This window comes from Rana temporaria, chromosome 6, assembly GCF_905171775.1.
Source record: "Rana temporaria chromosome 6, aRanTem1.1, whole genome shotgun sequence".
Classification (NCBI taxonomy): Eukaryota; Metazoa; Chordata; class Amphibia; order Anura; family Ranidae; genus Rana; species Rana temporaria.
In genome coordinates this window covers 172,487,260-172,499,840 of record NC_053494.1, presented here as the reverse complement: position 1 = coordinate 172,499,840, position 12,581 = coordinate 172,487,260, and the positions used below count along the sequence as shown (strand labels likewise).

Genomic DNA, 12,581 nt, shown 5'->3' with positions numbered 1-12,581 from the left:
CTTAATTTGGATGTTTATATATGTGACAGTTTCATTTTAACATGGAGCTAAAGTCAAAAATAATTACCTTAGTTCCAACAGCCCAACACCCAGGAGGCCCCTAGCCTGTGTCATCATCCTCTCCATAGCTTCTTTCAGGTGCCAATCTTTAGCTGTTTTGATTGGCCAGTGTGGGACTACCATCACTTCAGCTCATGTGCAGGAGTGCATGTGCAGCTCACTAGAAAATTGTTAGGTCAAGTACAGAAGCATAAATACCTCCATCCCAAATACTTACAAAGAGGTAAAAAAATATTACCCATGGGTCTTTTTTGGAGGTCATAAAACACTAAAATATGAAATAGAAATAACATCAACTTTATTAGCGCATATGAGAATAAAATAGATTACAACTGTAAAGCACATTCTCTATTTGTAATCTATTGTATTATTTATGCTCTAATAAAGTTAATGTTATTTTATTTAAAAAAAAAAAATTGGTGTCTTGTGACCTCCAAAAATGTCCCATGGGCAATTCGCTTTGACTTCTTTGCATGTGCAAGAGGGGATTGTGAACAGGCAGATACGCAAGTTTTATTGCAGAAGAGACATTACACGTCTCTTCTGCAATAAAGAGCCTGCCTGTTTGCAGTTTCTTTCTTTTTAGTTTTTGTTCCACTTTAAGTCTTGCAACTACATGTGAGACTGGTATGTGTCATGAGTTTTACTTTTTTTTACTGCCGCTCAGCTTTAGAGTTTTAGACTGGTGGTTATTTCGCTTGTTAGAAAGCTCTTTTTCTCACTCAACATAAAACACAAGATTTACAGTTGTGATTTCCAGAATACAATCCATTTTTTGCTGAAATACAGCAAAAGGCCAGGTGAACCTAATAGGATCATTTTCGTAAGTGCACTTCTATTTCGCCCAAAGATGTATGGCCAATTTTACACATTGTAGCATTTTCTAAACTACATTTGATACAGTGCATGTAGTGACTTCCAATTTTCTTCAAATGTTCATGCAGCCCCCTTAAAGTAAAACTAGAAAGGTGGGCACATTTATTTATTTTTTACGTTTTTTTACGTTTATTTGTTTTTTTCATTTCGTAATTTCGTTTTCGGCCGAAAAATACATTTATTTAGTTACTCCCGAAATTCGTTTTTATTTATTTTGTTTTTCGTTAAAAAAAATGCATTCGTTCGAAAATCCAAATTAGGGTCGAATCTGTCATTGAGGGCTTATGGTGTCTGTCGAATGTTCTAAGAAAAAAAAAAGAAGATTCGACAGAATCTTTAAAAAATAAAATAAAAATTGACTCTTCATGTCTCTCTATGTCGAATCTTCATGTCTCTCTATGTCGAATCTTCATGTCTCTCTATGTCGAATCTGTCATTGAAGGCTTATGGTGTCTGTCGAATGTTCTAAGATAAAAACAAAAAAAAAATTGTCGAATCTTTTCTCTCTATGTCGAATCTTTTCTCTTTATGTAGAATAATATTGGACTAATAGAGTTAAGGTTAGGCACATTCGACCGCAACAAAAACGAGAATAAAGCATTTGTTTATGTCGGATCTTTTGTTTTTTTGTTTTCTGTGCTTTCATTATCGTTTGTTAAAACGATAACGAAAATACCTGAAATTCAGACGAAAATGCATTCGGACGAAAACGAATGCACATGTCTATTATACAATGTTAAACTGGTATTTTTGTTCATTTTTAGTCATATAAATCCTTTGTTTTATAAAAAAAACTTTTAATACAGGGTGCAGCGTTAATATTCGTCTAGATTGTAAGCTCTAACAAGCAGGGCCCTCTGATTCCTCCTGTATTGTATTGTAATTGTACTGTCTTCCCCGATGTTGTAAAGCGATGCGCAAACTATTGGCGCTATATAAATCCTGTATAATAATAATATATGTGTGTACACAGGATTCACAGAGCACTAGGGAAGAGTGGAATCATTTCATCAAAATTTATTTCAGCACAAAATGTACAATATATATATTTTTTATAATTTCTATATAAAAAAAAAAAACATAAGATCCCAAAGGTATCACTGTCAGCCACTCAAAAATGAACACAACTTCTTATTACACATAGCTCATACTACACCCCAGAAAAAACTGTTTAAGTGGAAACTCAGGGAATCCTCTTTATGTCCCCGGTGTAGTGGTGCACCGGGTAATCTAATAGACATGCTGTGGAAATGCCCCAAACTCCATCAATATTTGCAGGATATAATTAAAAACATAAATAGCACTCTAGATATAGAAATGCCCTTAGATCAGAAACTATGCTTATTAAATATAGTGGAGGAACTAAATACTTCAAAAAATACCCATATCGCCATGACGAGAGGCCTGTTTCAGGCACGAAAACTATTAGCCCAGAAATGGATATCTATATACCTCCCGGTGGTTGAAGAATGGAGAACACAAATAAAAGAAACCATAATAAAAAAGGAATTTATCTAAACACATAGAGGGAGCCGAGATAAACGTGATGCTATCTGGAAAGGTTGGGCAGAGGCTTGGCACCATGAAAATCTAAGATGAACCAATATGGGAGAGGGTTAATATTGGGAGAGGATGGGAGGATGGGGGGGGGGTGTTATTGGGGTTGAGGGGGGGAGGTACAGTAGGGGGAGGACAAGTAAAAAAAAAAATTCTTTGGGTGGGTGAACGTTAGAAGTAAGATTATGTATCTGGATACAATGTATGTATAAATGTATAACTTGTATTGTCATGAAAAGAATAAAAAAAAGTACTGAATCAAAAAAAAAAAAATAATAGGACTAATCACAGGCATTTTTGATGAACTGATGCAAGATAGTTGTAAGCGCCTTCATTAACCCTCAGGAGCCATTAAAGCCTATTGCGCTTTTAAAATAGACATATATTTACGTAAAAAAACACAACTGAATTACATTATGTTTTCCACAGCACTCTGGGCCAGATTCAGGTAGAATTCTGGCGGCGTAACGTATTGCATTTACGTTACACCGCCGCAAGTTTTACAGGCAAGTGCTTGATTTACAAAGCACTTGCCTGTAAACTTGCGGCGGCGTAGCGTAAATCCATCCGGCGCAAGCCCGCCTAATTCAATTGGGGCATGTATCATTTAAATTAGGCGCGATCCCGCGCCGAGCGTACTGCGCATGCTCCATTTTTAAATTTCCCGCCGCGCTTTGCGCGAAATGACGTTGCACCGGCGTAATTTTTTGAACGTCGACATGAGTAACGTCCTTTCCTATTCACGGACGACTTACGCAAAAAAAAAAATATTTCAATTCGACGCGGGAACGACGGCCATACTTTAACATGGCAAGTCTAAATATAAGCCAAGAAATAGCAGCCTTAACTATACGCCGGGAAAAGCCGACTAGCGACGACGTAAGAGAATGCGACGACCGCGCGTACCTTCGTGGATCGCCGTAAACAGCTAATTAGCATACCCGACGCAGAAAACGACGCAAACTCCACCCAGCGGGCGCCGAAGTATTACACCTACGATCCGAAGGCGTACAAAGCCGTACGCCTGTCGGATCGATGCCAGAAGCCGTCGTATCTTGGTTTGAGGATTCAAACTAAAGATACGACGCGGCAAATTTGAAAGTACGCCGGAGTATCAGCAGATACTCAGGCGTACTTCTTCTGTGAATCTGGCCCTCTGTGTTTTGAATACCGGTAATTGCTATTGAATATTATTTAACCTGTTAAGCCTAGTACACATGATGAGATTATAGGATTTTTTTTGGATGCTAATATCGAAAACGAATAGGTTACTAAAGTATGACAATTCTCGTACGACAGAATAAAAATTCGGAAGTGATGTAATGTGTTGTAATGTATTTGTATTGTATTTCAGGATGAAAACTGTACTGATTAAATGAAAAATTATATGATCTTGTATTGTACAAGAAACATTTTCATGTTTGTCTCTTCAAAAAATTTCAGACGGCAGCTGTGTACTAACGATCAGATTATCGTACGATCGCTTCAAAAGCGGTATATTTTGTACGATATTCTGATCGTGTTTACGGGGCTTTAGTGAAGCTGATTTGCTGCAGCCACCTCCTATCTGCATGCATGCAGGGTGGTGTTAGTTCACTTATTGTTGTTGTGGTGTGCGCTGATAAAAGTATTGCATACAGTGCAAACCACCATATTGCAATTATATTAACAAAAACATGTGCCTCTGTAAACAATAATAATGATGAATGCAGCTGCGGTCTATAATCTCAAACAGGAAACCTGAACAATGAAATGCCATGCCTAGTGCTTGCTTTGACGTGCATAAGCTTATCTAAAATGTACCACCATAGGTTATTACAACTACCAGCAAGCAAACTAATTGTGATATAAATATTAGAAATGCAAAAAAATATATAAAATGAAAAATAAAAAAAGTCCATAAATTGAACAAGTGCAATAGTCTTTATAAATGTGAAATGTTGAGCGCATGAACAAAGACTCCCAGGACACCCTAGTGAATGTTCCATCTCGTGCTTAGTAACACACACCATACTCACCGGATGTCAATCAGCTCCTTACTGTACAGCAAGAGACGTCATCATCACTTTGGGGACACTAGGGGACATGTTCTGATCTTCCTGGTGGCTCCTGACATGGATCCATTCTCCTCCTCAACATGATCCCAGTGTTTCTCCAGTAAATTCAGTAGGCAAGGAGTATAGTAAAAATAAAAATGGAGAGGAAGCCTCTCATAGTATAAAACCTTTTGTTTTTATAAAACAATGTTAAAAAGCACTACAAAAGCCAGCAAACATCATACAAATCTTCTGCTGCTTCTGAAAACGTTGATGGTTGCCTTCTAAATTTACTGGAGAAACACTTGTATCATGTTGAGGAGGAGAAAGGATTCGTGTCAGGAGGCACCAGGAAGACCAGGACAAGTCCCCTACCCCTAGTGACCCAAAATCGATAGTGGCTTCTCTTTCTGTACAGTAAGTCATTGACATCTGGTGAGTGTGGTGTGTGTGTTACTAAGCACAAGGTGGAACATTCACTAAATAGGGTGTCCTTGGAGTCGAATTTCACATTTATAAAGACTATTACACTTGTTCACTTTATGGTCTTTAATATATTTCATTTTATATTTTATTTTGTATTCTTAATATTTATATTACAATTAGTTTACTTGTTGGTAGTTGTGTTAACCTATGGTGTTACATTTTAGATAACCTTATGCACATAAAAGCAAGCACTAGCATTGTCTAGACATTGCATTTCACTATATTGCAATGCCACTGCGGTGAATAGAGCTGTTTATAAAATGTCTTTGGTGACATTTCAATAAAGTTCTGTTAAAAAAAAAAACAGTTTGATACACCGAAATTGGCACATTGGTACCATGAAGTCACAAAATCTCATCATGCAAAATGTCTGCTTTGTTGCAGGAGCCAAAAATTGACTGCATGTCTGAAGAAGGCTTTAAATTGGATAAAGTCAAGGGAGAAATTGAATTTCACAATATTTCCTTCCACTACCCGTCCAGACCAGAGGTCAAGGTAAGATGCAAGACTCAGCAATGGCTTTGGTCTGTATAATGAGCATATGCTGGACCCACAGCATGCATTGCATGAGCGGAGTATATCCACTGTACGTTTAAAGATGAACTGCTCCATAGTGCCTGCAGCTACAAAGGTCAGCGCGGGCTTGTTTTAAAGTTTAGTTAAAACTTGAATGTCCATAGCTCCACTGCACATCTGGGTTAATCCTGAAAAAGCACACAGAGAACACTGCTTAGATACCCAGGGTTTCATTTTTTTTTGCAAGCTGTATTTCATCAGTCAAACTGTTTGTGAGAAATTTGGTGATCTGGTTTCTTTTCTAAAGCAGGAAAAATATTTCCAAAAATACCCAATGCAGGTTACTGCCTATGACATACAGAAAGGTAAATATATGAAATTATTAGGTAATAGAAGAAAACAACTGCCTCAAACTAGTGATCAGGAACCAACGATCATGGTTTCTAATCATTTGATCACTATAACAGCCAATCGGAGTGATGAAATGGAGTTTGTTTACACACCTACCGGCTGCAGTTGTTGTTGTAAATAACAAGCTGAAAACACTTGATTAGCAACTGCTAAGTGTAAGGTAACTTTAAAATAGTCATAAAGTTATTTTAAAGTTAACCAATGCATCCCAAAGCTGCTACATTTAGTCTGAGCATCTGGGTTTTAATTTTCTCTGGTTTTGACAATATTAAAGTGGTTGTAAAGCTCAGTCATGGAATCTGAACATAGCACATATATCTGTAGTGTTTACTTATCTCTCTCTAACGCTCTTATTGTTGTGTCTCTCTGGTGCTGTGTAACTCTGTTATCAGCATGTGTCACTTCTGAGAAGTTTTTCTGACACATGAGATAAATTTGTGTCAGGAGGGGGAGGGGGGGTGAGAGCTCAGAACCGAGCTTGTCTATTCAGAACACAGTTCTTCTGCTGTGTGGAGGGGGGGTGTTCCTTTCCTCCAATCAGCTCTCACACATTGTAACTGCAGGCTCCCCACCCCCTCCTCTGTGCTCCTGACAGACGAAGAAAGATTTTTAGCAAGATCTGCCCCTTTGAAGGGGCATAGGGGACAGAAGACTGTAGATAAACAAGTAAAACCCATATAAGAGGATCTGTTTCATCTACTGTATGTGTATAATCTGAGCTTGTTCACTTCACTGGGCATATGTGAGGGTTTACATCCACTTTAAGCAACACATGAGATGACTTTAGTGCTCTTCTGAACTGTATTATCGTATTTTCCAGCATAAAAGATGACCTTTTACACAAAAAAAACTTCCAAAAAGCGGGGGTCGTCTTATACACCAGGTGCTGGATGTCAGCCCTCCAGATGCAATGTGAATGTGCGGTAATACTGCATACATACAGGGCCAGATTCAGATACAATTACGTTGCTCCACGGCAGCGTAACGTATCTGATTTACGTTACACCGCCGCAGGTTTACAGCGTAAGTGCCTGATTCTCAAAACTCTTACCTGTAAACTTGCGGTGGTGTAACGTAAATGCGCTCGGCGCAAGCCCGCCCAATTCAAATGGGGCGGGCACCATTTAAATTAGGCGCGTTCCTGCGCCGAACGTACTGCGCATGCTCCGTCGGGTAAATTACCCGACGTGCATTGCGCTAAATGACGTCGCACGGACGTCATTTGTTTAGACGTTAACGTAAATGGCGTCCAGCGCCATTCACGGACGACTTACGCAAACAACGTTGTTTTTTAAATTTCGACGCGGGAACGACAGCCATACTTAACATGGCTTAGAACAACTAGGGCTCAGCCCTAATTTTACGCGGCGTAACTCGACGGAAACGACGTAAAGTTAGAACGACGGGCAGCGCGGACTTTCGGGAATCGCCGTAACTAGTCATTTGCATATTCTACGCCGACCGCAATGGCCTCGCCACCTAGCGGCCGGCCTAGAATCCGACAGTGTAATTCAATTACACCTGTCGGATCTTAGGGCTAGCTATGCGTAACTGATTCTATGAATCAGTCGCATAGTTAGGACGGCCGTAACACAGAGATACGACGGCGTATCAGGAGATACGCCATCGTATCTCTTTTGTGAGTCTGGCCCACAGTATCCACTTCTAAACCAATCCCAGCGAGCAATGTATTCTATTAATGAATACAGAGCCTGCTCGGATTGGCGGAACAACTTCTGCCAATCCGATAGACTTTGAGAGTCAGAGATAGAGATAGACTGATGATGTCACAGCCTCTGCCAATCTGAGCAGGCTTTGTATTCATTAATAGAATGCATCACTCGCCGTGATTGGCTCAGTGCGGTATACTGTATGCATACTGTAAGACACATCTAGCAGGCTGACAGACTGGTCGGAAGGGGGTTGTCTTATGGGGGTCATCTTATACAGTGAGTATACCACAAAACCAACATTTAAAATTTACAATTAGGGGGTCGTCTTTTATGCCCAGCCATCCTATACGCCGGAAAATATGGTAGCTGCAAATTATTGTACTAACCCTAAATAATGCTTTTCTTAAAGTGGACCTTCAGTATTTTTTTCATGTTTCCATCTATTAAATCTTCTGCCCTTGTTGTTTTAACTTTGGATAGTAAAACATTTTTTTCTGCCAGTAATAATACCTTCTAATAATACCTTCTTGTCTGGTCATTAGCCTAGGCTTATGACATAATGCACAGCTCTCTCTCTCTCTCTTTCTCTCTCTTGTGATAGTTTGCCAAGAAGGGAGGGGAGATGAGTCATATGAGGGCCAATGAGAGCTTTAGGGCTGCAGAGCTGGAGGTGTAGCTCTGTGTGTCTGTGCAAATCCAGGAAGTGAACAGGCAGCAGCTTTAGCTGCCCACAATTAAAATAGATGCAGCCAGACTCAGTGAATGGAGATTTTTGCAAAATATTTGGCAAGTACAGAATCACAGTATAAATAAAATAATATGCAAAGTGGTTGGAGGGATGCTTCAGAATGGCAAAGATGTTTTTATTACAAATTTTGTGAGCAGACTGCAGTTCCTCTTTAAGGTGATTGACAAGTGATTTACATTTCTTTTTCTTCAGATTTTAAACAAATTAAACATGATTATTAAATCCGGTGAAACAACAGCCTTTGTAGGTCCTAGTGGAGCTGGAAAAAGTACAACAATTCAACTTATTCAACGCTTCTATGACCCTGATCAAGGCATGGTGAGTAGACTAGATATATTTTTCAGTGTCTTGGACTTTTTTCTATTTGCCTGGATATTTAAATGCAGATTTGGGCAACGATGTTCAGTAAATTCATTAGTTCATTATTAATCCTCAAAATTCACAAGAGAAGTGCTGAAGTCAATGCAGCATGGTTTCTGCACTTAGTTCCTCCGTCTCAAGTACCTTCTCTGTGTTTACAAGTTAGAAGGCTAGAAGGCTATAAAGTCACTGCTGGGAGGGGGAAACATGATAAACAGGGCTGGAAAAAGTGCTCCTACTGTACAGGTTGAGGATGGATTACCCCACAGTTTCTGCACCTTCAGAGGTCAGCGAAAGCTTGGTTTTAAGCCTTTTTAATGTTTGTTAACAAAGGGTAAATATTTAAATGTCATCAGCCTGGGGGGGCGGAGCGAAATGCGTTGTGAAGCGTGGTCGGGTCGGAGTCTAGGCTGAGGTTGCCACTCCACTCCATTCAATTCAGTAGGACACCTTAGATGTGCGGCTTCCTGGGGTCATCCTTCTTTCCTTAAGCTGTTACAGGAAACAGGACGTGCTCCATCCCCTGGCAGCACTCTAGGAGCAGCCACAGATGCACATCCCCCATCCATTGAGTTGACCGACACACTTTCCAGGTCACATTTGCAATTTAACTCCCGATTTCAGAGAAAGGATTAGGGACCATGTTAGATATTAAAGCTTGCTTTGGTTCCTCCCCACCTGTCAGAAGAGGAAATTTAAATTATAGAAAATCCCGCCTATGGAGACACAGAAGAAAAAAAGCCATTTTGAGTAGAGTAGGAGAAGGTTGAAAATATTTTTTCTGCTGTCTATGACTTCCCATCCTAGTGACCACTATATAATTCCCACCATATAATTCCCCCAATCTGAGCGAAAGACAGAAAACAAAACTAGGTTCTAAAATTCAGGTTAGGTTGCCTCACCCTCATCATTTTGTTGCTACTTTTAAACTTCTAGGTCACTCTGGATGGGCACGATGTACGCACTCTGAATATCCAGTGGCTGCGCTCTCTGATTGGTATTGTAGAGCAAGAACCTGTTTTATTTGCAACAACTATTGCGGAAAACATCCGCTATGGCAAAGACAGTGCAACCAGGGAAGAAATCATCGAAGCAGCCAAGGAAGCAAATGCCTACAACTTCATCATGGATCTACCTCAGGTATTTTTGCTTTTAACGCCAGTCTAAAATATATTTAGGTTTATGAAATAGTATTGCAAATTGGCACTAGTGAGACCCTCTGAGTGGTGCATTGAAACACCACTGTAACTGTCCACACAGGGCTTTTTTTATTTTTGCTAGCACTACTTCATCAAGAGTGGACCAAGTAGCAGTGAAATAGATAGGTATGCCAGTTTTTCTTTAAAAAGGCACCAACTAAACACCATACATGGTTGAATTTAAAAAAAAAATATTCTGTTGAAAATATGAAAATTTGTGCGTTTTGTGATCCGATGGTGCCACCATTGATTTCGAAATTCGACCAACCAAGCCTTCAATTTCACCTCATGATGCTACAGAAAATAATTTCGTTGGCTGGGAATCTTCTTTTCTTTCCGGGAATTTTCTTTTCTTGCACATGCTCATTTCTTTTTCGATTACATCTTTCACACGATTCTCCCATCATTGATTAGAAAATTGTTAGTTTTTCAAAAAATTACAAAAAAATTCCAACATGTCCGATTACTCAAATTCAATGGCCGCACGAAAATTGGCTGTTGCTTCAGCCCACTAATGGTGCAAAATACTAATGAAAATTCTTAGATTTCTTACAAAGTGTCTATCAGTCTGAGAGAGAGACAAAGACATTGTGGATTGTCACCTGGATAAAAGCAATCACAGATCCCAGCAGGAAAATGTCATTAATCGGGACATTAAGTGAGTTTGATGGAGAACAGACATCCTGGAGTTCCTGGGTTGAGAGGCTGGAACAGTATTTCAGTGCAAATGCCATCCCAGACAACAGGCAAGTAGCAGTGTTCCTGACAGTGGTTGGGGCCAAGACATATGACACTCTGAGAGATTTGCTTTCCCCTGTAAAACCAGCAGCTAAGACATTGGCAGAGCTGCTGACACTGCTAGAGGATCACTTCCAGCCTAAACCATTAGAAATTGCAGAAAGATTTCGCTTCTATCAGAGGCAGCAACAGACAGGTGAAGAGATTAAAGTTTATGTGCTCGCCCTTCGCAGACTAGCCTCGACCTGTTCTTTTGGGGACTACCTACCTACTGCACTGAGAGATAAGTTTGTCATGGGACTGAATTGTGAGTCAACACAAAAGAGACTGTTAACAGAGAAAGACCTTACCCTTACAAAGGCAATTGAGATAGCTTCAGTGATGGAAATGGCTGTGAAAGATACAGAGGAATTAAACCCCCAGAGCAGAAGGGAAGAGGTGAAGCAGGAAGTTTTCAGAACAGCAGTCAAGCCAACTGCTGCAAACTGGAAATACAGACCCCCACCAAGCCGGGAGTCAGCTTGCCACCGTTGTGGGAATACAGACCATGATTACAAAGTCTGCCGGTTTAAGGATCAGACCTGTCATAATTGCGGTAGGACCGGCCATCTGAAACGAGTTTGCCGTAGCAAGAAGGTGCGAGATAAACAACCTCTGAACCCCAAGACTAAGACATATATGGTGGGAAGATATACATCATCATCTGAGTCCGAGGATGAGGCTGTGCTCCACAGGTTAGACATACATCATATGCATTCAGCACCCTCCGCAATGACTATAGATGTAACCGTTGAGGGAAAGAATCTCAGGATGGATGTAGACACAGGAGCAGCAGTTTCAGTTATCACCCAGAAACAATGGAGACAACTTCAGACCCGAAAAACTGTCCGCCCAACACCAATCAAACTGCAGACATACTCAAAGCAGATACTCCACCCACTGGGTTACGCAAAAGTAAAAGTATTGTACAAGGGTCAGACAAAGAGACTGCCATTATATATCCTAGAAAATGGGGGACCCCCTCTATTCGGGAGAGACTGGATTGCTCACTTTGGTATGCCAGACATCGCCATAAGTCCCTGTAACACCGTTACCATTCCATTAGGAGATAATGAGGGATGGGTGGTGTCCCTGAAGCAGCGGTTCCCAAAGATTTTTGATGACCAGTTGGGAAAAATAAAGCATGACTGTGTGAGACTCAAGCTGAAACCCAACGCTCAGCCTAAGTTCTTCAAAGCTCGGACAGTACCTTTTGCACTCCGAGCAGGTGTGGAAGCAGAACTAAGTCGGCTGGAGGAACAAGGTGTCATCTCAAAGGTAGAGCACAGCGAGTGGGCATCACCAGTTGTACCGGTAAAGAAATCGAATGGGGACTTGCGCATTTGTGGCGATTTCCGCATGGCACTGAACTCTCAACTGGAAATAGACCAGTATCCCCTACCCAGAGTAGATGACATTTTTGCCTCTCTTGCAGGAGGTCAAAAGTTCACCAAGCTTGATCTCAAACAAGCATATTTACAGTTTGAGGTCCATCCTTCTTCCCGCAAGTTTCTGACCATCAACACCCACAAGGGACTGTATCAATATAATCGGATGGTGTTTGGGGTAGCCTCTGCCCCAGCCATTTGGCAACGAAAAATGGACGAGATTTTGGCGGACATTCCTTTCACTCAGTGCCTGCTAGATGACATGCTCATTACAGGTCGGACCGACCAGGAACACAAGCAGAATGTGGAGCTTGTGTTGGCGAGACTCCAAGAACAGGGTCTGAAAGTGAACTTAGCAAAATGCCAATTCATGGTGCCTAAATTGGAGTTTTGTGGCCACCTTGTGGATGCAGAAGGTATACACACCACGGAAGCCAAGGTTGATGCTTTAGTCAAAGCTCCAGCCCCAACCAACGTCCAGCAGCTGCGATCAT

The 12,581-nt window shown here is 40.7% G+C and overlaps 1 protein-coding gene across 1 annotated transcript in view; it reads left to right on the top strand.

Annotated features, from left to right (window-relative positions):
• The window catches only part of LOC120944051 (bile salt export pump-like), a 119,195-nt gene that overhangs the window by 44,625 nt on the left and 61,989 nt on the right, over positions 1-12,581 (top strand). The window contains exons 13-15 of the mRNA XM_040357817.1: positions 5,400-5,510; positions 8,556-8,681; positions 9,660-9,863. Coding sequence (XP_040213751.1) covers positions 5,400-5,510; positions 8,556-8,681; positions 9,660-9,863 — 441 coding nt within the window. The remainder of the gene's footprint in view (positions 1-5,399; positions 5,511-8,555; positions 8,682-9,659; positions 9,864-12,581) is intronic.